This window comes from Muscardinus avellanarius (genome assembly GCF_963383645.1).
Source record: "Muscardinus avellanarius genome assembly, chromosome: 16".
NCBI lineage: Eukaryota > Metazoa > Chordata > Mammalia > Rodentia > Gliridae > Muscardinus > Muscardinus avellanarius.
The window spans coordinates 73,815,600-73,842,419 of NC_137802.1; the positions used below are offsets into that span (position 1 = coordinate 73,815,600).

The 26,820-nt window shown below is 58.8% G+C and overlaps 4 protein-coding genes across 4 annotated transcripts; 2 read left to right on the top strand and 2 right to left on the bottom strand.

The window, feature by feature from the left end:
• Positions 1-1,068: 1,068 nt before the first annotated feature.
• Positions 1,069-8,003, top strand: ANAPC11 (anaphase promoting complex subunit 11; the record flags this gene model as incomplete). Its single annotated transcript, XM_080713653.1, has 2 exons — positions 1,069-1,177; positions 7,858-8,003. The coding sequence occupies 2 exons, from the start codon at positions 1,069-1,071 to the stop codon at positions 8,001-8,003; spliced, it is 255 nt and encodes an 84-aa protein (XP_080569779.1).
• Positions 8,004-10,465: 2,462 nt separating this feature from the next.
• On the top strand, positions 10,466-10,863 carry NPB (neuropeptide B; the record flags this gene model as incomplete). The annotated part of the gene is given in 2 exon segments (XM_080713765.1): positions 10,466-10,730; positions 10,733-10,863. Coding segments are annotated over 2 exon segments (396 nt in total).
• Positions 10,864-12,557: 1,694 nt separating this feature from the next.
• On the bottom strand, positions 12,558-19,198 carry PCYT2 (phosphate cytidylyltransferase 2, ethanolamine; the record flags this gene model as incomplete). Its single annotated transcript, XM_080714169.1, has 15 exons — positions 12,558-13,071; positions 13,253-13,318; positions 13,389-13,477; positions 13,701-13,766; positions 13,872-13,937; positions 14,120-14,197; positions 14,441-14,523; positions 14,710-14,848; positions 15,212-15,265; positions 15,459-15,503; positions 15,644-15,728; positions 16,500-16,566; positions 16,675-16,836; positions 17,225-17,313; positions 19,110-19,198. 15 exons carry the CDS (start codon positions 19,196-19,198, stop codon positions 12,558-12,560), a joined length of 1,692 nt encoding a protein of 563 aa, XP_080570295.1.
• An 862-nt stretch (positions 19,199-20,060) lies between these two features.
• Positions 20,061-25,975, bottom strand: SIRT7 (sirtuin 7; the record flags this gene model as incomplete). The annotated part of the gene is made up of 9 exons (XM_080714170.1): positions 20,061-20,256; positions 21,364-21,470; positions 21,634-21,714; positions 21,844-22,080; positions 22,152-22,250; positions 22,827-22,899; positions 22,996-23,066; positions 25,490-25,816; positions 25,883-25,975. 9 exons carry the CDS (start codon positions 25,973-25,975, stop codon positions 20,061-20,063), a joined length of 1,284 nt encoding a protein of 427 aa, XP_080570296.1.
• Between the last annotated feature and the right edge of the window lie 845 nt (positions 25,976-26,820).

The window sequence follows — 26,820 nt, forward strand, 5'->3', positions numbered from 1 at the left end:
CGGGGCCTGAGCGTCCCGCCCCGCCCCGCGCATGCGCGGCCGTCCCTCCGCTGCCGCCGCGCCAGCCCAGCCCGGACCGCGAGCCCCGGACGACGCCCGCACCTTCCGGTCTCGTTTGGGTTTCGGGTTCCCCTGGAGGCTAAGGCTTTATTGGACGCGATGCTCTCCGTTTCTTTTTCTCTTCTCTTTTTTTTTTTGAGGTACTGGGGAAGGAACCCGGGGGCATTCAGCCCCGAGCGACACCCCCAGCACCAATTTTTTATTCTTTATTTGGAAACAGGGTCTCGCTGAGCTGCACAGGGCCCACGTAGCGGGGGCTGTCCTCGAACCGCGATCCTCCTGTCTCAGCCTCCCGAATGCTGGGATGACAGGCCTGCGCACCACGCCCGGCTCTCGTCTCCATTTCTAATCTCTCAAGAGAGAGCGCACTTTGTTTTTGTCTGTGTTTTGTGGTTCAGGGATGGAACCCAGGGGGATTCTACCTCTGAGCTCCATTCCCAGCCCCACCTTTTATTCTTTTCGTGTGTGTGTGTCTTTTTTTTTGGACTGGGGATCGAACCCAGGGCGGTGCACTTGCCAGGCAAGCGCTTTGCCAATGAGCTACATCCCAGCCCTTATTCTTTATTTTGAAACAGGATCTTACTAAGTTGCAGAGGGCCCCACGAAGTAGTAGCCGAGGCTATCTTGGAACCCGGATCCTCCTGTCTCAGCCTCCCAAATGCTGGGATTAAAAGCGTGCACCACGCCCGGCTTAAGAGGATCGCATCTTGCTAGTCATAGCCTTTGATAAACATTGCATGGTGTAGTTTTGCAACTAATTAATGGAAATGTGCCCTTTCCTAAAAGTGGACAGAACCGAACCCGAAAGCCTCGGGCACCCCCAGCAAGGCCCCCCAACGTGAGGAGCAGATATCTGGCAGATAGCTCTTGGCAAGGGCATGGCTTCTTCCAGGAGCTCCCCCGAAGTGCCGACCCCTGGTCTTGGAGCTGCACCCCCTTTTGGTGTTCAGACTTTGTATCTCTCTGGACTAACGTTAGCTTCTTCCCTCAGCCTCGGGCGCCGGCGCCATGAAGGTGAAGATTAAGTGCTGGAACGGCGTGGCCACTTGGCTGTGGGTGGCCAACGACGAGAACTGTGGCATCTGCAGGATGGCATTTAATGGCTGCTGTCCCGACTGTAAGTGGCTCTCTGCTCTTGGACTCTGCCTACGCACTCGGCCTTGAGATCCCTGGGTTTTAGTGCCCCCTCCCGAAAACAGTGCACAGGAAATAGCTGGGCAAGTTGTGAACAGCCGGGCATGGTGCTGTGGTCACAGGAAGCCCAGCAGCCGAGGCAGGAAAATGGCTCAAGCCCAGGAGGCCGGGAGCAGCCTCAAAAGGATTAAGGAGAAAGAAGCCGGGCGCGGTGGGCACGCTTGTAATGCCAGTATTTGGGAGGCCGAGACAGGAGGACCGCAGGTTCGCGGCCAGCCTCAGCTACTTAGTGAGGCCCTCTGCAACTCAGTGAGATTCTGTTTTAAAATGAAGAATAAAGCCGGGCGTGGTGGGCACGCTTGTGATCCCCGCGCTTGGGAGGCAGAGACAGGAGGATCGCGCAGGTTCGAAGCCAGCCGCGCACGCTGGCTTAGGAGACCCTGTTTCAAAATAAAAATGTAAAAATAGGTCTGGGAGTGTAGCCCAGAGGTAGAAGGGCTTCCAGGAACCCCGGTACCACCAAAAAAAAAAAAAATAATAATAATAATAATAATAATAATAATAATAATAAAATAAAATAAAATGAAAAATAAAAAGTAGGGCTAGGGTACGGTTGGAGCTTGGAGGTAGAATGCCCCTGGGTTCAATCCCCAGTACCGAAAAAAAAAAAAAAAAAAAAAGGAAAGGGCTAAGAAGTAGTTTAGTGTTAGAGCACTTACCTAGGATATGAGAGAGAAAAGTCCTGTAAATAGTTACTTCCAGCCGGGCGTGGTAGCACACTCCAGCAATTCCAGTACTTGTGAGGAAACACAAGGAAACAGGGTCTGACTACTTGCTGAAGCTGCCTTCCAACCCTCCTGTCCCAGCCCCCCCAGTACTGGCATTATAGGCACGTGCCCCACGCACAGCTAAAAGCCAAAATTAAGTTAAAAACAAAAAGCTGGGCGAGGTGGCGCACGTTTGGAAACCCAGCATTCCGGAGGCCGAGACTGGAGAATCATGGTTCATGGCCAGCCTCAGCTACTTAGTGAGGCCCTCCGCAACTCAGTGAGACCCTGTTTCAAAATAAAGAATAAAAAATAGGGCTGGGGATGGAGCTCTGAGGAAGAGTGCCCCCGGGTTCCATCTCTAGACCCACAAAAAAGTAAATAAATAAAAACATAAAAGGGTTGGGATGTGGCTTGGAAATAGAAAGCTCCCGGGTTCAATCCCCAGTACTGAAAAGCAGGAGAGATTTGTAAAAACATTTTGTTGGAAAATTCTCAAACAAAATGCAACAGATGAAGACATCTTTGGGCTGCAGCTCAGTGGGAAATGCTTTCCTAGAGTGCACAAGGCCCTGTCTTTAGTGCCCAGTTCTGAATCAAAACAAAACAGCACACCTCTCTTGGGCCTCAGGGCTTTTGTCCTTCTCCTTGTTTTCTGAGGTACTAGGGCTTGAGCCCCGAGGCGTTTAACTCAAAGCTACACCCTCATCCTTTTATTTTTTTGTGGTACTAGGGATGGAACCCAGGGGCTTTTCTACCTCCAGGCTATACTTTATTTGGAAACAGGGTCTCACTAAGTTGCTGAGAACCTCACTCAGTAGCTGAGGCTGGCTTTAAACCTGTGCGATCCTCCTGTCTCAGCCTCCCAAGCGTGGGGATTACAAGCTTGCGCCACCAGGCCCGGCTTACCATCAGCCTTTTTTTTTTTTTTTTTTTTTTTTGCTGGTCTGGGAATGGAACCCATTCGACCTCCGAGCTACACCCCCTGTCCTATTTTTTTATTCTTTGTTTTGAAACCGGGTCTCACTGAGTTGCAGAGGGCTTCACTAAGTAGCTGAGGCTGTCTGCAAACCACATCTTCAGGTCTCAGCCTCCAGAATGCTGGGATTACAGGTGTGCACCACCACGCCCGGCTTACCCTGGCCTTTAAAAATTTTTTTTTTGGCTTGGAAAGTGTCTCTCTAGGTTGCTGAAAACCTTACTATGTTCCTGAGGCAACTTTGAACCTTCAGTCCTCCCAGTATAATCCTATACTGGGATTATAGGTGTGTACCACCACGCCCAACTTGTGGTTTGGGGTTTTTTGGGTTTTTTTTCTGGCACTGGGAATTGAACTCAGCTACCTTTCACCACTGAGCTACACCCTAGCCACCTTTCTTTTCTTCCTTGTGGTACCAGAACCCAGGCGCATTCCACTCTCTTTATTTTGGAACAGGGTCTCCCTGAGTTGCAAAGGACCTCACTAAGTAACCGCGATCCTCCGGCCTCAGCCCACAGAATGCCGGGATGACAAGGAAGGAAAGAAAGAACGGATTCAGCCAGATATAGGGGCACAAACCTGTGTCCCTCCTATCTACCGAATTACTGAATTACAGGCCTGTGCCACCACACCTCACTTTTTTTTTTTTTTTGGTACCAGGGCATTCTACCTCCGGGCATTCTACCTCCGAGCATTCTACCTCCGGGCCACACTCTCAGCCCTCTTTTCTTTTTTATTCTTTTTATTTGAAACGGTCACACTGAGTTGCAAAGGGTGTAAGTTGAGGCTGTCCAAGACCATGATCCTCTTGTGTCAGCCTCCCAAATGCTGGGATCACAAGCATGTGCCACGACGCCCAGCTTAAATTATTGTCAAAGATGCCAGGAAATCTAGGCATGGTAGTGCATAACCATAATTCCACTATTTGGGAGATTGAGATGGGAAGACCCCCGGTTAGAGATCAACTTCAGCAACTTGGTTGGCGTGGTGAGCACGCTTGTCATCCCCGCGCTTGGGAGGTGGAGACAGGAGGATCACGCAGGTTCGAAGCCAGCCTTGCTGGCTTAAGAGACCCTGTCTCCAAATAAAATATAAAATAGGTCTGGGAGTGTAGCCCAGACCTAGAAGGCCCCTAGGTTCCATCCCTAGTACTACCAAAAATAAATAAATAAAACCCATCATGGTGGTGCATCTCTATAACTTCAGTACTGGGGGGGGGGGGGCTGAGACAGGACGATTGCAGGCTCAGGGCCAGCCTCAGCAATTTAAGAAAGCTTTCAGCAACTTAGACCCTGTTTCAAAATAAAAAATAGAGCCACACATGCCACACACTGGTAATCTGTACTTGGAAGGATGAGACAGGATAATTGTGGGTTCAAGGACAGCCTCAGCAACATGGTGAGACTCAGCAGCCTAGCAAGACCCTAAGAAATAAAGAAGGGGCTGGGGGTGTAGCGGAAGTAGAGTGCCTCTGGGTACAATCCCAAACACAAAAATAAAAATAAAAAATTTTAGGGCCAGGCATGGTGGCACACACTTGTAATTCTAGCATTTGGAAGGGTGAGACAGGAGAATCGTGGTTCAGGGACAGCCTCAGTTACTCAGTGAGGCCCTCTGCAACTCAGTGAAACCCTGTTTCAAAATAAAGAATAAAAAATAGGACTGGTGGTGTAGCTCAAAGTAGAATGCCCCTGGGTTCCATCCCCATTGCCACCCAAAAAAAAAAAAAAAGGAAAGAAAGAAAGAAAAATTGGCATGGAGGTGGGTCTCAGAGGTATATTATTTTCCCTGGCTTCAATCCCTAGACACACACACACACACACACACACACACACACACACAACACCTGGGCATGATGTTGTACTCTTTTAATCTCAGCAGCATTGGGAGGCCAGACAGGAGGATCTGGGTTCATGGACAGCCTCAGCTATTACTCAGTGAGGCCCTTTGCAGCTCAGTGAAAATCAGTTTCAAAATAAAGAATAATAAAAAATAGTGCTGGGGGTGTAGCTCAGGTAGAATGTTCCTGGGTTCCATCCCCAGCACCACAAAAAAGAAAAAAAAAGCAAAGTAAAATAGGGCTAGTTGTGTAGTTCAGGTTGTGTGTACCTGGGTCCAGTCCCTATCACCACAAAATAAAAAAGTAAATTAATTAATTAATTCATAGAAAGGCAGGATGGGAGCCTACCTTGGAGGTAGAATACCTCTGAGTTCTATCCTCTGAACCAGATAGATAGATAAATAGGGCTGGAAGTATAGTTCAGGTTCAGAGGTAGAGTGCCCCAGAGTTCAGTCCCTAGTACCATTAAAGAAAAGCATTAGTAGTAGCTGGGCGTGGTGGGCATGCTTGTCATCCCAGCATTCAGAGGCTGAGACTGGAGGATCGCGGTTCGCAGACAGCCCCAGCTACTTAGTGAGGCCCTTTGCAACTCAGTGAGACCCTGTTTCAAAATAAAGAATAAAAAATAGGGCTGGGGGTGTCGCTCAGAGGTAGAATGGCCCTGGGTTCCATCCCCAGTACCACGAAAGAAAGAAAGAAAGAAAGAAAGAAAGAAAGAAAGAAAGAAAGAAAGAAAGAAAGAAAAGAAAAGAAAGAAAGAAAGAAAGAAAGAAAGACAGGCATTAGTAAGCTGGTGGTGGTGGTACACACCTATCATCCTGGCTACTCAGGAGGCTGAGGCAGGAGAATCACAAATTCAAATCTGGCCTGGGCAATCAGGGAGGTCTGTCTCTAAAGAAAATAACCAGGGCGTGAGCTGCCTATTTGTTTCTCTGTGTGTAGTACTGGGGGGTTAACCCAGAGTGTTTTACCTCCAAACTGTATGACCAGCCCCCTACCCCCACTTTTTTTTCTTCTTTGCGATACTGGGGAGGAAACCCAGAAACATTCTACCTCTGAGCTACACCCCCAGCCCTATTTTTTATTCTTTATTTTGAAACAGGGTCTCACTGAGTTGCAGAGGGCCTCACTGAGTAGCTGAGGCTGTCCGCGAACCGCCATCCTCTCACCTCAGCCTCTTGAATGCTAGCAGAACAAGTGTGTGCCACCACGCCCTGCTTTAAACAGGCTCTCTAAGTTGCTGAGACTGGTGTCAAACCTGCAATCCTCTGCTCTTCGCCTCCCAAATATAGGGATTGTGGGCATGCACCACCACTTCCAGCTCTTGTTTTTTATTTTATTTATTTATTTATTTACTTATTTATTTATTTTTGGTGCTACTGGGGTTCCTGTTAGCCCTTCTACCTCCGGGCTACACTCCCAGACCTATTTTTACATTTTTATTTGGAAACAGTCTCTTAAGCCAGCGCGGCTGGCTTCAAACCTGCGCGAGCCTCCTGTCTCCGCCTCGCAAGCGCGGGGATTACAAGCGTGCGCCACCTCGCCCGGCTTGTTTTTTATTTTGAATCAGGGTCTCACTGATTTGCGAGGATTTTGCTAAGTTGCTGAGGTTGGCTGGGAATCTGAAATCCTGTCCCAGTTTCCCAAGTACTAAGATTACAGGTTTATGCCACTGCACCCAGCTTTATTTATTTTTGTGGTACTGGGTATTGAACTCAGGAGTACTCTATTTATTTATTTACTTACTTACTTATGTATTTATTTATTTATTTATTTATGGCGGGTCTGGGGATGGAACCCAGGGGCGTTCAACCTCTAAGCTACACTCCCTGCCCTATATTTTATTCTTTACTTTGAACCTTTATTTATTTGCAGTTGTGAGGATGGGACCCAGGGGCTTTCTACCTCTGAGCTACACCCTCAGCCCTATTTTTATTTTTATTCTTTATATTGAAACAGGGTCTTACTGACTTCTAAGAACCAGGATCCTCCTTTCTCAGCCTCCCAGTGCTGAGATTACTAGCGTGGGCCACCACGCCCGGCTCCTTTTTGTTTCTTTAGGATCTCACTAAGTTGCTGAGGGTCTGGCTAAGTTGCTAAGACTGGTCTTGGGCCTGCAATCCTCTTGTCTCAGCCTCTTGGGTACTGGGATTGCAGGTGTGTGCCATGGCACTGAGCTAATGCAGGCCAATTTTAATGTGCAAAGTGTTGGACGCCTCTCATGATCTTTTTGGGTAAGTTAAGCAGCACCTTATTTCTCGCTAAAATTGAACTGCCAGTGATCCAGAGTGAGTAAGGCTGTAATAAATCTGCTGCACGTCCCAGCGGCCCTCGGGGTAAAGCAGTCTTGTCAAGAAGCGTTTTAATTTAAAAAATAATTTTATCAAGACACTAGCAAGTCCTCTCGTGAATCATCATCGGTGTGTTTACACGCAGGTACCCGAGCGGGCTGCCCGCGGGCACTCTGGATGAGGCAGCAGCCGGCGCGGCGTCCTCCCGGGGGCGGGCCAGCTGGCTGCCCTGAGCTGTGGGCTGGTGGGCTCCAGCTTTAATGGGGAAGGGGTGTTCAGAGAGGTCTGCTGAAGCGGGAGGTCCTGGGGGCTGGGTGGAAGCAGGGAGCTGGCACGGCCGGACAGGTTAGTGGCAGCAGCAGGACCACTCGTTGGTGCCAGGCTGGCTGATGCGGTAGGACCAGGGAGGATTGCTGTGCCCAGGCCCTTGGAGGCCAGGGGCCCCTGTCCCCCCTCTGGATGTGGTATGTCCCTCCAGCCAGGTCCTCTCCACAGAGGAAATGTTTCCGGGCTTACAGGGCGGGCGCCTGGGAGGTGAGACCCTCCGAGGCTGCCACAGGAAAGGGAAAGCAGCACCGCGCTGCTGCTGACGGCCCGGCAGGAGCTGGCCAGGCTCGCAGGCCCCGTGTCCCTGGTGTCTGCCCGTGGTGATGGCCTGGCGGGAGCTGGCCAGGCTCGCGGGGCCCGCGTCCCTGGTGTCTGCCCGTGGTGGCGGCGGCTCCCTGGCCAGGGTCACAAGCGCGTGCGGCGGCATAGCCTGTGGGCCCTAACCCTGACCTCCCGCAGGCCAGGTGCCCGGCGACGACTGCCCACTGGTGTGGGGCCGGTGTTCCCACTGCTTCCACATGCACTGCATCCTCAAGTGGCTCAACGCGCAGCAGGTGCAGCAGCACTGCCCCATGTGCCGCCAGGAGTGGAAGTTCCAGGAGTGACGCCCGCCCTCCCAGAGCCGTCGGGCTGAGGCGGGCTGGAGCATGCATGTTTTTTTCCATCTCAGCGTTGATATTTTTATTCAATAAGTAAAACTCATTAAAGAACCCAAGCCTTGCCGGAGGGCCTGTCGCCTGCTGTCTTGGCACACTGATGCGCCGTCGTCTCGCTATGAAAACTCTCATGAATAAACATGGCGATACATACCCTTGGCGGCCTGAGTCACAGCTCTGGCGGGCAAGGCGCAATCAGACAAGCCCTGGGCCATGTTTGTACACTCGGGCCGGCGTCCCGCCTGGTAGGAGCCCGTGTGACCCTGGCAGGGCACCGCTGGCAGGAGGAAGCTGTCCCAGGGCCAGCTCTGGTGATGCCCAGATGGGCTGTGGGGCCCGCCGCAGCAGTGTCTTCTCATTACCCCTTGTCCTGCTCAGACCGAAGGCCAGCCCATGTAGGACCCTGACACGGATTCCCCAGGTGTCTTAGGAAGGACAGCCCTTGGAGGGGCTTCTGCCCCTCAGGCAGGGGTCCATGGCCCAGGCCTGGAGTGTCAGGCGGCTCCTGGCAGAGACAGGCATGGGCAGTGATCTTCCTCCCCTGTTCTCTAAACCTCACTGCCATGGGCTCATTCCCTGCCCAGTGTGACCCCGTTGGCCTTGCACCCCGTCCTCAGCCCAGGTCGCCTGTGCCACCGGCTGGCTGGCTGTGTGTTGGCTGTGAGTCCCTTGGGCCATCCCCGTCCCATATGGTGCCCCAGGGTCCTGCTGCAAATGCAGTCAAGTTTTCTGGCCCTCTTGGCGATCTACAGCACCGAGCCTCTTAGCTGTCTACATCCCTGGTGCCAGCCTGGGCAGGAAAAGGGCTCTCAGCTCAGCCTAGGGCTCTTGGACTATGGGACCTCTGGGTTTGGGGCTGACAGGCTCACTGGGATCCGCTCCACCCTGAGACCTGGGCTTCACCTTCATGCTGGCTGGACTCCCATTCCCTGCCGCCTCTACTGCCCTCCACTCCCAGGAGCCTTCCCTAGGGCACTCACTTCTGCACCCTCAGTTGCCGGAGCCAGCCGGCAGAAGTACGGGTTCTGAAGAGAGGCGTGAGAATGAATTTTTTAATTCTAACATGGGGGATCTGCCAGCCTACTATCTCTACTGGCCGACCCCTGTTCCTGGGTCAGTATTTCCTACGGGTCGACGACTACGCCTGGGTCAGTATTCTCTATTGTGCTGACACTCCTGGCCGACGCCTACTTCTGGGTCAATCTCATCTTTATTGCGCCGACGCTGGGGTTGTTTTTCCAGAGGTATTTATACACAGCTACAGGTCAATCAACATTCTCGTGCTCCCACCACCAGAATACAATAAAGACCAAATCCAAAGCACGCACATTACAGGTAGAGCAATCAGTACCCTCGTGCCATCACCATCTGATCTTCTCCCCAAACCTTGTTGACTCTGGGCGAAGGACAGTCAGCTGAGTCAGAGACGCTAATCTAGGGGAAAGCCTTGATGGCTCCCCACACTCAGTCTCTGAAGCATCTCCCTGTGGGCTTACCTTTTTTTTTTTTTTTTTTTTTTTGGTGGTCCTGGGGATTGAACCCAGAGGCATTCTACCTCTGAGCTACACCCTCAGACCAATTCATTATTTTATTTTGAAACAGCCTAAGTTGCAGAGGGCCTCACTAAGTTGCCAAGGTTGGCCATGAACCTGCGGCCCTTCCACCACGGCCTCCTTGCCCTGGGATGACAGGCGAGCTGCTGTGGCACGCCTCTTGGCCTGTGGCCCCAGGCTCCCTCACCACCTTTCCTACAGTGCTTCCTTCTCCCATTGGTCACTCTGGGTTCCAGCTGGGACCCTGCTGCGAGCCAGCTCCACCTCTGGTCTGCTGACCAAACCCGGGCTCTGGACTCAAAGCTCGGGAATCCCCCGGGCACACGCACCCTTCCTGCATATGGACTCTCCGGATCTTGCTTCCCCAGGAAGCCAGGTCCCCTAGAAGCCCGGCAAACCCTGAAAGCCTGAGCTCCCCTCAGACAACCTGGGGCCATCCTGGTGCTGCCCATCTCCCGGAGCACTCTTGGCCCGTCTGGGGCAGCACTGTCCTGGTCGTGTGTGTCTTCTGCCCTGGCATGCAAGCACTGCCCTGGTCGTGTCCTCTGCCCTGGCATGCAAGCGAGACCCTCGAGTGTTCGGGCAGCTGCAGGATGAGCGGGCAGCCGGCCGGTCTTGTTGGGTCAGCAGGCCTTGGTCTGGCCGCCCTCCTCCGAGCGGGCCGGCACACCGAGCCACCGTGGCCATGAACAGCAGCCTGCGCACCCGCCACGACGACGCCGGGGGTGGTGGTCGGCGGACATGGCCGTCCTCTGGCGGGGAAGTCGCCCGCGGCCAGCACGGAGCAGGGGCTGAGTCAGCCGGCCCCGCCCGCCGCCCTGATATAAGGGCCGCGGCGCCGGCGCCCGGCCCGGCCCGATGGCTCCCCGCGCGGCGCTCGTGGCCGCGGCCCTGGCGCTGCTCCTGCTGCCCGCGCCGCGCGGCCTGGCGTGGTTCAAGCCGCCGGCCGGGCCCCGCCACTTCTCCGTGGGCCGCGCCGCGGGGCTGCTGTCGGGCGTCGGACCCCAGCCCCGGCCCCGGCCCGCCGGCGGGAGGGCGGCCCCGCGCCCCGGCCTGCAGACCCTCGTGAGTGCGCGGGAGGGCGGCGGGGGGCGGGCGCGGGCGGCCCTCAGCCTCCTCCCCCGCAGGCCCTGTGCGTGCAGGACGTGGCCCCGAACCTGCAGAGCTGCGAGCGGCTGCCCGACGGCGCCGGGACCTTCCAGTGCCAGGCGGACGTCTTCCTGTCGCTGCGCGCCTCCGACTGCCGCGGCGCCTGAGCCGGACCCCAAACCCAGCCCCACTCGACCCCCGGGCGCCCTGGGCGCCCACTGCCCCGCCCGGGGGTGCCCCTGCCGCCCCGCCCCCAATCCGAAGTAAATGGATAAATACAGGGAGTCCAGCTGGTGTGCAGTGAGGGCGGCGGCGGGAGGGAGGCCCTGAGGGGCAGGGCGGGGGCTTCCCGGGCCACCCCTTCTGGCCTTCGCTGCCCCCTCCCTCGGGGCAGGTGGCCAGAGCCCCTAGTTGCCCACTGGGACGGTCCCTGCAGGAGCCCCCTTGCTCTGTAGGGGGTGTAGCCCAACTCTCCTCCAGGCCCTGGGCACAGAACTCCTGCCACGCTGCCCTAAAACAGCCCACAAGGACCCCCAAGTCCTGCCACTGTGACCCCACCACCCTCCCAGGGATCCCTGCCTGGCCTGACCCTGAACCCCTTCCAGAACCACCTCTTACCAGCCAGAGCCCCCGGCCTTTGGGTGGCCCTCCTGCCTCCTGCGCCCTGTGCTGACCCTAATCCTGGGCTTCACCACCCAAACCTTGAGGTTGAGAACAAAGCCACTCTGTCCAGTGACCAAGGGGCAGCGAGGGCTCCTCGGCCAGGCCGCCGGGCTGCAGGTCGAGCTGCCACTGTGCCAGGATGGCCTGGGCCACCCACAGGCTATCACACCCAGGCACAAGCTGAGCATAAGCTTGGCTCAGCCTCCCCGGGCCACCAGCTCTAGGTGTACCCTGGCCCCTTCACAGGGAGGCAGCCCCACTGCCTGGAAGGCAGGACCCCCCACCCTGCCCACCACTCAGCTGGACCCTAGCCCACCCAAGACACCCAAGGGCTCTGGGCTGAAAGCCCAGATGCACCCCCTTGTGCCTTGCCCCTTCTGGCCAGGCCGAGGCAGGGGCCTGAGCTCTGGTCCCAGAGGTCTGGAGCTGTCTCCCAGGTGTCCCCATGGCACACTTGCCAGCTGGACCTGCTCCCCTTCTATCAAGTGCCATAGGTGCCAGCTGTACGGGTCTCCCTGCCAGGTGGACATGTCCCTGGGGCGGCAAATCCTGAGCCCAGGCTGTGTGTACCGCTGCTGCTGTGCGTCCACTCCCAGCCACAGCCCCTAGGTCTGGGCAGCAGCCAGCTCCAGGGGTGGCATGCCTGGCTGGCCCTGCCAACTCCCAGGCAGCCCCGGGATCTGATCCTGTGGCACCGACTAGCCTCTCAGGACCCCTCTGGAAGCTGGGGTGCCCAGGCCAGGGGGTGAGGGAGGGAGGGCAGGTGGCTGTCCTGGAATTTGGGTGAGTGTGCCCCACCTCAGTGCCCTGCCTAGGTGGTAAAGCACACCTCAAAAGCAGCTAGGTTAAAAGGCAGGCCCACCTTCCTTAGGGGAGCCTGCCCTCTCTCCCACTTGGCCCAGCAACTGGGGAGACAGGGGCACTGAATTGGAAAATACTTTTTTTCCCAACTCCACTTCTGAATCTGACATAAACAACCAATCACTGCCTCCCGCACAGCCAGCCATAGCGTCTGCAGGTGCCGGGGTGCCGGCTTTCTGGCTCGCTCCTCCTCCTTCCCCGTGGTGGGCACGTGCCCAGGCGTAGGGCTCGAGGGCCCGGCTGTGTCCTGGCCCTTCCTCAGGGCTGGGAGCCCGACACAGCTTCCTGCCAGCCTTTATTCATTGCATCAAAGAAATCCACACCAGTCACCGAGGTGCTAAACAAGCAGCCAGGAAGAGTGTGGGGCTGGCCAGGCCAGCTGGCGGAAGGACAGCACATCGTCCTGGGGTCGGGCACGGGACAGCACACCGTCCTGGGGTCGGCACGGGACAGCACAGCGTCCTGGGGTCAGGCACGGGACAGCACACCATCCTGGGGTCAGGCACGGGACAGCACACCGTCCTGGGGTCGGCACGGGACAGCACAGCGTCCTGGGGTCGGCATGGGACAGCACAGCGTCCTGGGGTCGGGCACAAGTGCTCGATGTGCTGGGCAAGGTGCAGGCCTGGGAGATAACTCTGGGGCCGCAGTCTCCCAAAGCCATCCCCCGCGGCCCCAAGCTGTGTGGGTAGGCAGTGCAGCCTCCAGCGGGCGAGGGCCGTCCAGTCCAGGACGGGAGCAGCAGCTGGAGCCCAGTGGAGGGAGCACACGGAGAAGAGCCCTCGCAGTGCAGGAGCCTCTGCTCATCCAGCCCGCTGGGCGGCACCACTTGCAGGGTGCCTCTGAGGGGCCTGCTGTCAGACAGCAGCCCTTGCAGGCGGGTGTGAGCAGTGCCCTGCACACACGCCCACCAGAGGGCGGCGCTCGAGCCTCCCTGACATCCGGGAGCTAAACTCCAAGCCGCAGAAGCAGAGCAGGACGAGTCGCTGGCATAGGGTCCTCCAGGGAGAAGTCTAGTCATCCTCCCGCTGCCTTGCGGCCTCCAGGAAGGCCAGCTCCTGGGCTTCCTTCTTCTGGTTCCGGGCCTCGTACTCCAGCCTGGGGGCGGGCCAGGGTGAGCTGGGCCGGGGACTCCTCCCACCGCTGCCCTGGGGTGGGGGGCGGGTACCTGTTCTTGATGATCCTCTGCACGATGAGGTCTGTGGTGAGGTCGCTGCCGCTGTCCACCTGACAGAAGATGCCTCTTCTCTTGGGTTCCTGGAGGCCTCGAGAAGTGGGGGAGACGAGGCCCGGTGACCACAGAGGCCGCCCAGCTGCCCTGCCCGGGGCGACCACACAGGGCACTGAAGCCATCCCTGCTTGTTGGCCACCTGCCTCCTGGCCCAGTCATGATGGCGAGGATCGCTGTGGCTATTCCCCAGAGGCAAGACGAAGCCCTGGGGCCTACAACCCTGGCCCGCACAGGGCCAGTGCAACCCACCTGGTAGGGGTCCGAGCCATCCCTGTCGGGCACAATTTCCGTCTTGCCATGGCACACCAGGTCCACCTGAAGGGGGAGCAGGAGTCAAGAGCCCTTCCCAGGAGGCTGCCCTGGCCGGGGAGAGCTGGCCCTGGCCCTTCCTTGGGCACGCAGCGCCGCGCGCTCGCTCACCTTGAAGTGACCCAGGAGCTCTGCCGTGACTGCGTACGGAGCCCCAATCACCACCTCAGACACGTACTGCGGAGAGAGGCAGAGCAGCGGGGTCAGTGGGGGGTTGGGGGGCAGCAGCCCCAGGGAGCCCAGGCTGAAGGGAGCCAGCACGGCGGGCTCATCAGCACCAGGGTGCCCCTGCCTCCCACCCACCCCTGCGCCGGCTCAGGGGAGGCTTCGGGCAGGCGATGCCAGTGAGCCCCGCTTACCCGGCAGGCTAGCACGCTCAGGGTCCGCTCATGCAGGTTCATGATGGGGTAGTTCTTGCCCTTGTAGCGGTTGACCTCCTAAGGCCAGAGCGGGGCGGCTGAGCAGGTGGACGGGAGGTCCTCCCTCACACTGTCCCTTGTGGGCAGAAGCTGGGAAGGGCACCCCCTTCCTGGAAGGCCTCAGAGGACCTCCTTCGCCTTCATCGGCACCTGGAGCCTTGTTGCTCAGAGCCACGTGTGGCCAACACCAACCCCGGAGCCCTCGGGGCCCCCGCAGCCCTGAAGCTGCCCGGAGCCTGGGGAGCGAGTGGGGGCAGAGACCTGGTCAAAGTGGAGGCCGACAATGACGTAGGGCCTGTCTGCCAGCCTGTGCACCTTCTCCAGGAAGTCCACGTGTCCGATGTCTGCACGGCGTTAAGGGGCAGTGCCGGGCCAGAGGGCAGGGTTCTACAGCGTACTCCCCGGCCTGGCTGCCCCTCTCCCTGCCCAGGGCAGCCATGCAGCCCAGCCTAGCCCAGCCCAGAGCCAAGGCCTTTGGCTCCAGCCCCGCCTGGCAGTATGGGGTGACACAGCAGAGGCGTGGAGGATACGGAAGAGGTCAAAGGCGCCGGCTACGTAGATAACGGTCTCCCCTGGCTGGGGCTCCTTTCCAGAAGCAAACTGGATGATCTTCTGAGATGTCTGTAGAAACTGGGACACCCCTGTCCAGGGGTTCCGCCCCCTAGGACACTGTCAGTCAAGAGAGGGGGCTGGTCAGAGCAGAGGCCTCTCAGGTGTATCCCTTGCCCAGGCGTCCCTAGGCCACTCTCCTGAGCCCTGGGCTGCCTACCACAGGTGAGGGGTGGCGAGATCAGGAGCAGGGGCCCCCAGATCAGGACTGCACAACTGCCCCCCCAACACACCTTGCAGCCGGCCGGCAACCCAGCGGCCCAGCGGGGGCTGCATCCAGGCAGGCCCCTGCAGCAGGCCAGGCAGGGCCACTCGGCCAGCACCAGCTCAGCCTCGTGACCCCGACACTGGAGGAGGCGCAGAGGCAGTAGCCTGTGGACATAGCCCTCGGGACCCGGCACCCTTAGGCCACCAGCTGGTCACCTGGGAGGAGCCTTCTGAGGAAAGCGTGTCCCCGGCAGGTGTCGGGTGAGGGGGCTACAAAGGGAGAGAGGGCCAGGCCGCTCGGTTAGGTCGCCCGTCAGTGGCCAGTCCTTGCTCCTCCTCCAAGCGTGGCCGCTGCGACTGGCAGCCCAGTGCCACCTGCTGCCTGTCCTCCCTCCCAGGCCTGGGGGTAAGGAGCGGCTGACACCAGCCCCTCCCAGGGGAGCCGAGGCCCCTGCACGCTCACCTTGCCAAAACTGTCCGCGTACTCCCGGTATTCTGAGGACAACTCCTGCGGGGACAGGGGTGAGGGTCTTGGCCTCCAGGACCCGGCAGGGTGCTGCCCCAGCCTGAGGGGCGGGAGGACCGCAGGCAGGACGGCGTGGGGGCTGGGGCGCCCTCCCTCCCGGCGGCCCCAGGCCGGCCCCTCACCTGGCTGCTGTGATGGGCCTTGGTCACCAGCAACATGCGGCCCACGAGGTCTGTGGTAGACACGCCTTGCGTGCGCTTGCACTCTCTGGGGGCAGAGGGGTGGGGCAGTTCTCGTCCTGGTCACCTCTGGGAGCCCTCTCTACAGGAGGCCCCAGCAGAGGACATAGCCCTGGCCCTGCCCCATGCCCAGGCACAACGGAAAGCCCAGGCAGAGCGCAGGCAGAGCGCTGTGCTGCCTTTTTTTTTGGTGGTACAGGGGCATTCTACCTCCGAGCTCCACCCCCAGTCCTACCTTTTATTCTTTATTTTGAAACAGGGCCTCACTAAGTTGCAAAGAGCCTCACTAAGTAGCTGAGGCTGGCTGTGAACCGCGATGCTCCTGTCTCAGCCTCCCGAATGCTGGGATTATGAGTGTGCGCCACCATGCCCGGCAGCACTGTGCTTTATCAGATAAGGAAGCCATAGGAGCCAGCAGAGCCATCACTGAGCTCCACTCAAGGAGTGCTGGGAGCAGGCAGGCGGGGCTTGGGTGCAGACAGCTGTTCTGGCCTGCATTCTGCCATCCTGTCCTCTGGCCTCCCTCACGCCCACCCCCTACCCCCACTGCATTCTCTGCCAAGGGAACCCCAGGCCACACCATCCCATGCAGGAACCACTCGCCATGGCTGGCTCTCTTAATTAAAGCAATTAGGATAAAGGCAAGCGGGGCACCGGCCACACTACTCTGACCCAGCTACAATAAAGAAGGCCGCCATCCTTGCAAAGTAGCGCTTCTCTGAAGCCCCAGGGTGCCGCGCGGGGAAGCCCACCGGGTCCATGCCCTCCCGGCCCTGTGGCAGGCCAGCAGGGGACTCACCTGTACCGCCCAGCCTGCTTCACCTCCTCATAGGTGTCTCGGCCATCTACTGTCAGGGTGATGTCGTCTAGGGTGACATGAACAGAAGCGACCCTCGCCTCAAGTCCCTGGGGCCAGGACCCTCTTAATCCCCACCTGCCGAGCCCTGCCTCCAGTTGCCGGGCCGCCCACTCACTGCCATGAACACAGAAGTCGCAGTTGTACTTGTCCAGAGTCTCCAGCGTGGTGACGTAGGGGGCTGAGGGCACCACCTCGTCCACCCACTTGATGGCACGAACCATCTTGTACCTTTCCTCCTGGGTAAACACCGGGGGCCCCTTGTGCTTGGCAATCTCCTCTGTGGCCGGAGAGAAGTGGTAAGGATGAGACAGGTGCCCTCGGCTTGCCCGGCCCTCTCGCTAGCCCCGCGCACACAGGTGGCGGCGGTGGGCAGCCCTGTGGGGTAGGCCACATGAGGCGGCCGCGGCACTGAGCTCTGGTAGCACAGGTACGCAGGAAGAGCGCTGGGTAGCAGGTCAGGCCAGGGGAGAAGACAGGGCCAGCCCGGTGGCGACTCCGCTCCTGGGTCAGCCTGCCTGTCAGGTGGAGCTTCCTACGCCCTCTCACTCACAGCTGTGCTCCCTGAGGGACAGCGGCCTGCCCATCCCCCTGGGGCCCACAGGCTGCAGGCAGTCAAGCCACCCCCAGAGCCGTGGGTGGTGGGCGGGCTGTGGCGTGCACCTTACCATCAGTGTGCACCCCCACGATGAGGTAGTCGCCCATGGCCCGTGCCTGGCGCAGCTGGTTGGAGTGGCCATAATGCACCATGTCATAGCTGTGGGACAGACAGAGCAGTGAGGCCCATACTGAGGAGGGCAGGGACTCGGGTCGTGGGGGAGGGGAGCGCCACTTGGCTTCTCCGAGAAGCCACCGCTGGGTACTGCTTCCCAGCATGTGGAGGGAATTGGGCTTTCAGAGGAAAGGTGAGCGAGCACTCAGCTGTCCACACACCTGGGTCCTGGGCCTGTGGGCAGGACCCATCAGAGCCAGATGGAGCAGGGATGGCGCACACAGGGCATGGCCCAGGTCACACTAGCCCATGGGTGGCTGCACCCTGTTCCTTGGATGCTCCCTTCCCTGCCCCTTCGCCTCTCTTCTCCAAATACAACCTGCTTCGGTCAGTCGCTTCTAACTTTAATTCTAGGTAAAGGCTGAGTCCTGTAATGCTCCGGAACACGTGGACGATTCTTGCAGCAAATACAAGCAAAAATTCAAAGCAGCCTGGGAATCACTGGCTCTGGGGATCCTGTTTCCTCCCCCACCGACTGGCTTAGCTCTCTGGGTGAATAGCTGCCTGTCACGTCACCTGGTCTGGAGCTCTTACCCTCAAATCCTGCTCTGGCTCCGAGTGCTAAGGCTACGCAGCACCCTGCAACGTGCTGGGCTCTGGTGCTCCTGTGTACAGAGGGCAGCCCTCTCCTTTCTGTGACTTAGTGCAGAGCCCTGGGCTCTGCTTCCTTCCAAAGATCCCCACCCCCTCCTGAGGTGCGGTGTCACTGGGTGACCCGTCTCCCCCCAGCAGAGCCAACTCCACTCCCACAGCAGTGCAGAAAGCACTGCCAGACAGCGGGGTGGGGTCACAGGGCTCAGGCCAGGGTCAAGTCTGGCCAGCCCATGTGCCTGCTGCACCAGCTGGGCAGGAGGGACCCAGAGGCTGGGTCGGGGAAACACAACAGGGGAGGAGGGTGGTGCTGGGTCCAGGTACTATGGCCTGCAGCCTGCGGGAGCAGGTTCCTGGCTAGGGCCAAGGTCAGAGTCCACCAACACGAGGCTCTGTTCTTTCTCCCCAAGGTGAAAGGTGACTCCTGTGCAAAAGAGCACAAGGGAGCAGGGTGTGGTAGTGCACGCTTGTAATCCCAGTACTTGGGAAGCTGAGGTAGGAAGATCGCTGGTTCGTGGACACCCTCAGCTACTTAGTGAGGCCCTTTGCAACTGAGTGAGACCGTGTTTCAAAATAAAGAATGAAAAAATCGGGCTGGGGGTGTAGCTCGGAGGTAAACGTCCCTGGGTTCCATCCCTAGGACCGCAAAAAATAAAATAAATAAATAAAAAGGCACAAGGTCCTACTTGGTCCTTTTCCATTCTCCAGGGAGCCCCGGCTGGGCGGCCAGCGCTCCTCCCACTTCCATCAGGTGTGGCAGGTGAAAGCGCCGAGGGCAGCAATACCACCGAAAGCTCTTCGTCTCGGACTTGTTGACAGCCCCAACTTTCCTCAAAGCTGCCCTCGCCTGCCTGGTCACTCCTCGCATTTCAGGGGCGACCGGCACTTCCACGGAGGCACGGTAAGGACAGCCCACGGCCTTTCGGGTGGCCGCGCCGGGGCCTCTGCGCCGTGGGGCTGGCCCGGGCAAGCCCCGCCGGGCGCCCTGGTCCGGGGGAAGGGCCCGCCATGCACCCGCGCCTAACCTCGAAATGCGCGGCCGTCAGCCTGGCCTCGAGCGGCGCAGAGCCCGGGGCCGGCCAGGCCCGGCAGGCCCGCCGCGGAGCGCGTCCCGGGGGCAGGCCGCCAGGCCGCCCGGCAACGGCCGCCGCGGACCCCGGAGGACGCCGCCCGCCGCCGCGCCCACTCACCAGCCGTCGCACCACACCCGCACCGCGCGCCTGCCCGCCGGGCCCGGGGCGTCGGCGCTGCCCACCGTCCCGTGCCCGTTCCGGATCATGGCCCCGCTACAGCCGAACCGCAGGGGCTCCGGCCACTCCGAGCGCCGCCGCCCCGCCCTGAGCGCGCGTCACGCGGGCCTCACCCGCCGCGTGTGACCAATGACGTGCGCCGCCAGCCCCGGGCCCCGCCCCTCCCCCCGCAGCGCGCGGCCAATGGCGGACGCCTTCTCATCTCTGCCCCGCCCGACCAATGGCTTGCATCACCCACCCCAGCCCCGCCCCCCGGCCACGCAGCCAATGGCGTGCGCTCTCCGCCCGGGCCTCGCCCTCCGGCCCCGCCCGGCCTAGGTGCCCAGCTGCGCACCTGACAGAGGGACCGCGGCACCCTCAGCCGCTGCTGCCTGAGTGAGTCATCAGGAGACCATGCCAACCAGGAGCACCGCGTCCAGGAGCCTGGGGGCGGGCACCCAGCGATGAGCGGAAGAGCAACCACCAGGACACAAAACTGCACAGAAGTGTTTAATAAGGTCTGCTGGGAGCCACGGCTCACAACCGCCCCTTTGTGGCACACCCAGCACAGAAAAGAGCTCTATAAAGTGAACTTCTTAGTAAGAAGTGGAAATGGGGAGGCCCTGAGACCAGCCTGGTAGGGAGGTAAAGGCAGCCGCCGGCTCCATCCTCACAGAGGGCCCTGCTGCCCACTCTGGTATGGAGGTGGAGGGGTGTCCTCGTGGGTCAAGCCCATAGGGGGGGTCATCGAAGTGCAAAGGGCTTCCCACCAGGACACATGGCTAAAACACGGTGACATCACCCAAGGAGTTCTTCCCACTGGACCCCGCGGGGCAGCCTGGCCTTCACGGTGACACTGCCCTGAACAAGAGGTCCAGCCATCTGCAAAGTGTCAATTGTTCATCAACCGGGCTATGTGGCTTTCTTCCTTTTTGCACGTTTGGCGCAGCCCCTGCCAAACCAGCCCCCGAGGGTGGCGGCTGAGGTCAGCGGCGCGCCGCAGTCTCCAGAGCCCTCCTCTCTGCTTCTGCACAGCGCCCTCCGACTGTGGCTAGTCTCTTCGCCAGCACGCAGGGGCGTCGCCAAGGAGAAGATGGGATCTTGCCGCCTACCAAAAAGGGAAAGCTGCGTCAGGAGGGCCTGGGGACTCCCGTGGGCACAACCCGCCCCAGCTCAGGGAAGCTGTCTGGGGAGTCACCGCCTCCTGCCCACCTCCCCTCCCTGCGTCTGAACCTCATTACCAAGCCACAGAGGAAGCACAAGAGAGGCCATCTCCCTGGGGGCAACGCGAAGGCCAGCGCCCACCCTAGCTGGCCTTTGACCTCAAGCATCTCCTCTCGGTATCTAGGGGTGCGCACAGGTGGGTGGCAATAGCGGGGGTGGGGCCTCTGTCTCCAGGAGGAGTCACTAGCCACTCTGGGCCCCACCTCTCACTGGTAAGAGCCAGGGCAGATGGACCAGACCCTCTCCCCCTTCCCAGGCTGCACAGCGGGGATGGAGGGAGGCCAGCTGACTAGGGGAAGCGGCGTATATGTGTCTGATTGAGATGTAGAACCACATATTGTAAACGTAAGATACAGATAAGCACTGATAAAGAAAATGAGCTAAGTTAATGTTAAAAACAAAATACAGGACACGATAGGCCCACATCACAGAACACCACAAACATAACATACAAGAATTGCCAGGCCCAGAGGTGAAGGGATCCTTAATTTCTTGAACCCTTTGATTAAAAGAAGTTATTGATTTCCCCTATAAGACCCTGAAAATTCACAGAGAAAGAAAGTGTAAACTTTTAACTCAATACATACACCAAGTCTAAATTATCACAGATTCCGTATTAAGGCACAGTTTAAGCTTCCCCCAAATATGCCAACTCCCAAAACCAAGGACACAGAGGTGCTGTTTAGACAGAGTAGCCAGGTCCTCATCCCCTCGTGACCCTTTCCGTCCAGGTTTGTCTGAGAGGTGAACAGGTGACGTCAGGAAGGAGCACACTGTCCACTACCCTCTCCCACAGGGTTCTGGGTACCGCACCAGCCGGGACAGAAGTGTGTGCATGTGAGGTCTCGGCTCAGCCACGTCCCCCTGGAGGCCACCGCACGCCTCCGTCACGGCTCCTGCAGTACTCACAGCGCCTCAGAGTTTCCTCCACGCTCAGCGCCCAGGAGCACAGGGGCAGGGACGTGAGGGCGACGCAGACGCGCCCGCTCACCTGTCGTAGAGGGGGATCGCCAGGCCCAGCTCATCCATGAGGAGCTGCATGACGTCATCACACTTCCCATGAAGCTTCAGGGCAGCCCAGTCATCCTTCGGGGTCCACTGAAAATAAGAAAAGTGAGTGAGGATAACCCACGCCTTCCCAGCTGCCCGCCAGCCTCGACCCTGCAGGGGCAGCCCATGTGGTGCCCTCGTGGTCCCTGAGGACTCCAGGTGCGTGCGCGTGGCACGTCTCTCTGGCTCTTCAGATCTGAGGCCCAGTTACCTGCAAGTTCACAATGTAGAGCTTGGGCCGCCGGCTGGGGGGCTTGGTCATGCACCAGAGGCGGGGATACTTCTTTAGAACCTGAGGACACAGATACACAACACACACAGAGAGAACGAGGCTGAGAAGCCTGTGTAATGCCGCCTGCTGGCCTCACAGGCAGGGCGGTAACGTGCTCGCTCCGTGGAGCCCAGTGGCGGCGGTGCGTACCTTCAGGCTGGACCCTAAACACAGGATCGTGTCTGCTTTGCTGGCAGCCTCTGTTGCAGCCTCCCAGTTCAGAGGCTGCCCCAGTGTCCCCCTCTCCCCAAAGTGCACAATGGTGTCCCGGAGCTGCGTCCCACACTTGTGGCAGGTCCGGCCTGTCTGGTGTCGGTGGAGGGCGGTTCGCTCCGTCACGTCGAACACACGTACGTATTCCCTGTTGGGGACGCAGGAGGTGCAGACCTGAGGAGGAGAGGGCGCAGTGAGCGGGACCTGCCTGCCCCCCAGCCCCGGGTCCCCTCGGGGGCGCTCACTTCGATGTACATGTTCCCGTGGAGCTCTGAGATGGCCGTGCGTGGCAGCCCGCTCCGAAGGTGGAGCCCGTCGCAGTTCTGAGACACCACGTGCTGCACCTGAAGGCGGGACGTGGCAGCGGTCAGCAGGCATGTGGCGGAAGTGCTGCAGGCAGCAAAACTGTCCTGAGCCCACCCTGGCCAAGCGCTCCCAAGACCAGGGGCAACTGTGACCCACCAGAAAGCCTGGGGCGGCAAGTGCACCCCACCGAGATTCGGGAGGGCTGATATCTACATAATCCAAGAAACCTGGGGCTCTGCTGAGCGCAAACGTGGCGACTCTGCTCCAGACCCACACCTCCCGGCTCGTCCCAAGCCCAGGCAAGAGCTACTCTTTCCCCACTGGGTTGCAGGTGCTCGGCAGAGTCCTGGAAGTTTCTGACACGCCCCCTCGTGCCTCAGTGGGCTTTCGAGGCTCCTGGAGCAACGCAAGAGCAGCTGAAGGGAGATGGAGCCCGGCCCTGGAGCCAGAGTTCAGGGTAGGGGGTGCCCTTTCTCCAGGAGAGGAAGCGCAGCAGGGCCAAACAGGAGTCTGACCTGCTGGAGTGCCCATTACTGGGTCCCCTGGCAGAGAGGGGCACCATGGTGCAGCTCTGGGCCCCAGTAGGTGTGCTGGTCCCGCGGGCTCTTCCTTACCAGCTTTTGCTCGTGCAAACGGGCGATGCTCATGTGCGTCAGGGTGGGCTCAGCCTCACTCAGGTCAGCAGCACTGCCGGGCGGGAGGGAGGGAGGGCGGAGGTGAGGGAGCTGCAGAGGCCCCTGGGGCCGCGCACACCACGGGGGAACACCGCACGTGGCTGCTCACCTCACACTTCTCCCTTTCTGAAGCAGGGTCCACACTCCATTAGGGCCCCGGTAATCCGGGATAGAGGCTGCCTGCACATTCAGAAGAAAAATAAGCCCAGTAAAAGGGCATCACTGCAGCTAAATTCTCCAAAATGAATAGGCCACACTCCTGGCTGGCCCCCACACTGGCCTCGCTTCCCTCCGCAACTGACCTGCCTGGCCCCGGTGGAGTGTGCCCTAGTTCGGCTCCTTGCCTCTACCTGGACTTCCCCTTTCTGCCTGGCAGAGCTCATCCTTCTAGGTTCCAGGAAGACCTGCCCTCCTCTGGGAGCCTCTCTACCAACGAGTACAGCCTAGACTACAGGGCCGTGCTGATCATCCACACTTGCATGGGACGCTGGCCAGGTTCATCTGCTTCCCCAGGGCCATGCCCACTGCGCAAACCAGCCAGGCACGGTGGCACAGGCCTATGGTCCTAATACTTGGGGTGGAGGGCTGAGATAGGAGGATTGCAGGTTTGCAGCCACACAAAGCAATTTAATGAGGCCCTTCGCAACTTAATGAGATTCTATTTCAAAAAATGAAAAACTAGCCGGGCGTGGTGGCGCACGCTTGTAATCCCAGCATTCAGGAGGCTGAGACCGGAGGATCGCAGTTTGAAGACAGCCTCAGCTACTTAGTGAGGCCCTTTGCAACTTAGTGAGACCCTGTTTCAAAATAAAGAATAAAACGCCAGGCGAGGTGGCACATGCTTGTAATCCCCACGTTTGGGAGGCTGAGACAGGAGGATCACGCAGGTTTGAAGCCAGCCTCAGCTACTTAGTGAGACCCTGTTTCCAAACCAAAAAAAAAGAAGAAGAAGAAGAAGAAGAAGAAGAAGAAGAAGAAGAAGAAACAAAAAATAGGGCAGGAGGTGTAGCTTGGAGGTCAAATGCCCCTGGGTTCCATCCCCATCCCCCCCAAAAAAAATTAGCCAGGTGTGGCACATGCTTGTAATCCCAGCATTTGGGAGGCTGAGACAGGAGGATCTGAGGTTCATGGACAGCCTCAGCTACTTAGTGAGGCCTTTTATAACTCAGTGAGACCCTGTTTCAAAATAAAGTATAAGAAATAGGGCTGGGGTGGAACTAGGAAATAGAATGCCCCTGGCTTCCATCCCTAGCACTGCAAAAAAAAAAAAAAAAAAGAGAGAGAGAAAGAAAGAAAGTAAATTAGGGCTGGGGGTGTACCTCAGGGGTAAAATGTCCCTGCGTTCAATCCCTAGCACCATACACACAACAAAATACTACCAGTGGTCAGCCCCCGGGTGGGAGCACTCCTGTTTGTCCAAATTATTTTATCCTGAAGCTCTGGATAACTCACATTTCACCTTAACAATCTCTGCAGATAATCTCTGCAGACGAGGTAAACATCTAATTGCCCAAGTTTCCCGTCCAGTGAAACAAACTGATCCTGAAAGAAGAAAGCAGAAAGCATCCAGGATCCAAGGGTCTTATGCCCCTTCTGGGGAAGCCCTGGCTCCTCACCACTACTAAGCTCAGGGAACGCCCGCCCTGACCACTGATTCCGACTGTCACGTTCAAGAGTGCAACAGTCGAGCGTCACTCAGATGCTAAAAGATCAAACTGATGAGCCACGTGTGGCTTTCAGTTGCCACTGGAAGCTTTGTGAGAGGTGACATCACTGGTGTCAAAGAGTCACAAGTGAGTTTTTCCATGTGGCTATAGAGGGAGGGGCCCCAGATGCTCAGGCTCCAGGTGTTTGTAAGTTAAGAGCCGCAAACTCACCTTACACCTTCTTGCTACTAGGCCCTTGCTACCTTCTTGGGGGGCCTCACACATACCTTCACTTGTAAATCTTACCCCCGTCCAGGCCCCGACTCAGGAAAACTCTTGCAACAAGCCCACCTTTGATCCTCGGCCCAGCCTGTAGACGTCTAGATTTCTGGTCCCACACAATCAGCTTTGCATTATTTATTTACTCAAACGTCTGACTGTCATCTAACATTCAGTGTTCTCTGCCGGGCCCAAACATGCCTAGCACTCCTGCTCACCTATGGGACTGTGGGATGATGTGGCAGTCACGCTCGCCAAGCCAGTCATATCCCAGAGCCCAGGACAGCTGGTCAGTCAAGCTTCTCAGACCCAGCGCATTGCCCTTCTTCACGCAGTGTGCTCTGAATCCCACTGTCTTGCTTTCTACTTATCTTCCTCCCGGGTGGGGAGAGCACAATGTGTGCAGTATCAGGAGCTGGTCTGGGCTCAGCTCTGCCCACACAACTTGGGCCATCGAGCCTCCCTAACTCTGAGAGGCGGTGCCAGCAGGCAGTAGCTATACTGCCCTCTCCTTCTTGTCTTTGTAACAGAGATCAAGAGTTTTTGGTGTCTTTGCCTTAGTTAAGTTTCAAGCGAATCGTTTCTCATCGCACCTTCTCATCGCCTTAACAAGCACTGTCCTGCCCCGGGCCAGTCTCCCAGGAGGGGGCGCCCCACGCCCGCCCCACCCCTCCCTACCGTGCTAATGCCCGCGCCGGTGTACACCACCAAGTATTTAGCGTTCCGGACGGCGCTGGCCAACTCCAGGACTTTCCTCCGCAGCTCCTCCGGGTCATCGCACACCTGCTGGGATCCGGGGCCGGTCACCTCGCCCGCCCCTCGACCCCTCCACCGCCCGCCGCCGCCGCCGCCGCCGCGCGGACTCGCCTCCTCCTGCCGCCGCTTGAGGCCCTCGCGCCGCCGACTCCGGCCCTGCAGCTCGGTCACCAGGTCCTCGCTCTCGGCCAGCAGCCGGCCCTCCTCGGCGCTGCGCTCGGCCGCTGCCTTCCTCAGGATGCGAGACACCTGCGGGCGGGGCGGGCGTGAGCGGCGGCGCGGGCGGGCGCGGGCCCGGGGGCGGCGGCAGCCTACCTGGCGGAGGCGCTCCCGCTGCTGCTCCTCCCGCAGCCTCCGAACCCGCTCGGCCGCCTTGCGCTCGGAGCGGCTCAGACCGCCGGCTGCCATCGCTCCCGGGACCGCGCTTCCGGCTTCCGCTTCCGCTTCGCCGACAGCCGCGCCGCGCATGCGCACGCCCGGCGGGCCAGGCCGCTTCCGCCGCCCCGCCCCTTCCGCCTCGCCCCAGAGAAGCACCTGCAGGTCTCTTTAAAAGGCGTTTATTGATCATATACAAAATAAAGAAAACCTTATATATCACAAACATACACTATGTACAGCAATAAATACCCGGGGGGCCAGGCCCAGCGCCGCCCCTCCTGGACAATAATTTAGCAATAAATACTGCAGGGGCCAGGTGGGCACCAAAGCCACTACCCGTCAGGGCCCGGCCCCTGACCGCCCTACATGGGTGCGGGCGCCCGGGTCTCGCCTCGCCGGACCCCGCCCCTCCTCACCTAGCTCTTTGAGGACCCCACCCGCCCTCCCACCCCAGCACATCCCACCAACCTCCCCCTGGCTTCAGCCCTCGGCAGGGCAGGCAGGGGCTAATCAACTCTATTTGGACACACCTTTCAGTACCAGGAGACCAATAGAGCTGGACACAAGGTAGCCCTTGTCCTGCTGCCCTAAATTGCCAGGAGAAGGCTTTCTGAACCCACTCCGGTTTGGTTAAAGGCTTCAGGGACTAGCAGATGGTGGGGATGAAGAAAAAGGCAGGGTTGGGTCATGAAGTTGCTAGAGGCTGAAAGCCCAGTTGGGGTCACCAAAAACAGGAGGTCTTCCAGCTCAGCGGGGACACTCTTCCACTCCACCTCAAGCTCAAAGGACACCCACAACATGACAGCTGCTACTCCAGGGCTGGGGAGGGGCGTGTGAGGCTGGCCCAGCGGTACTGTCCACGCCGAGGGCACACT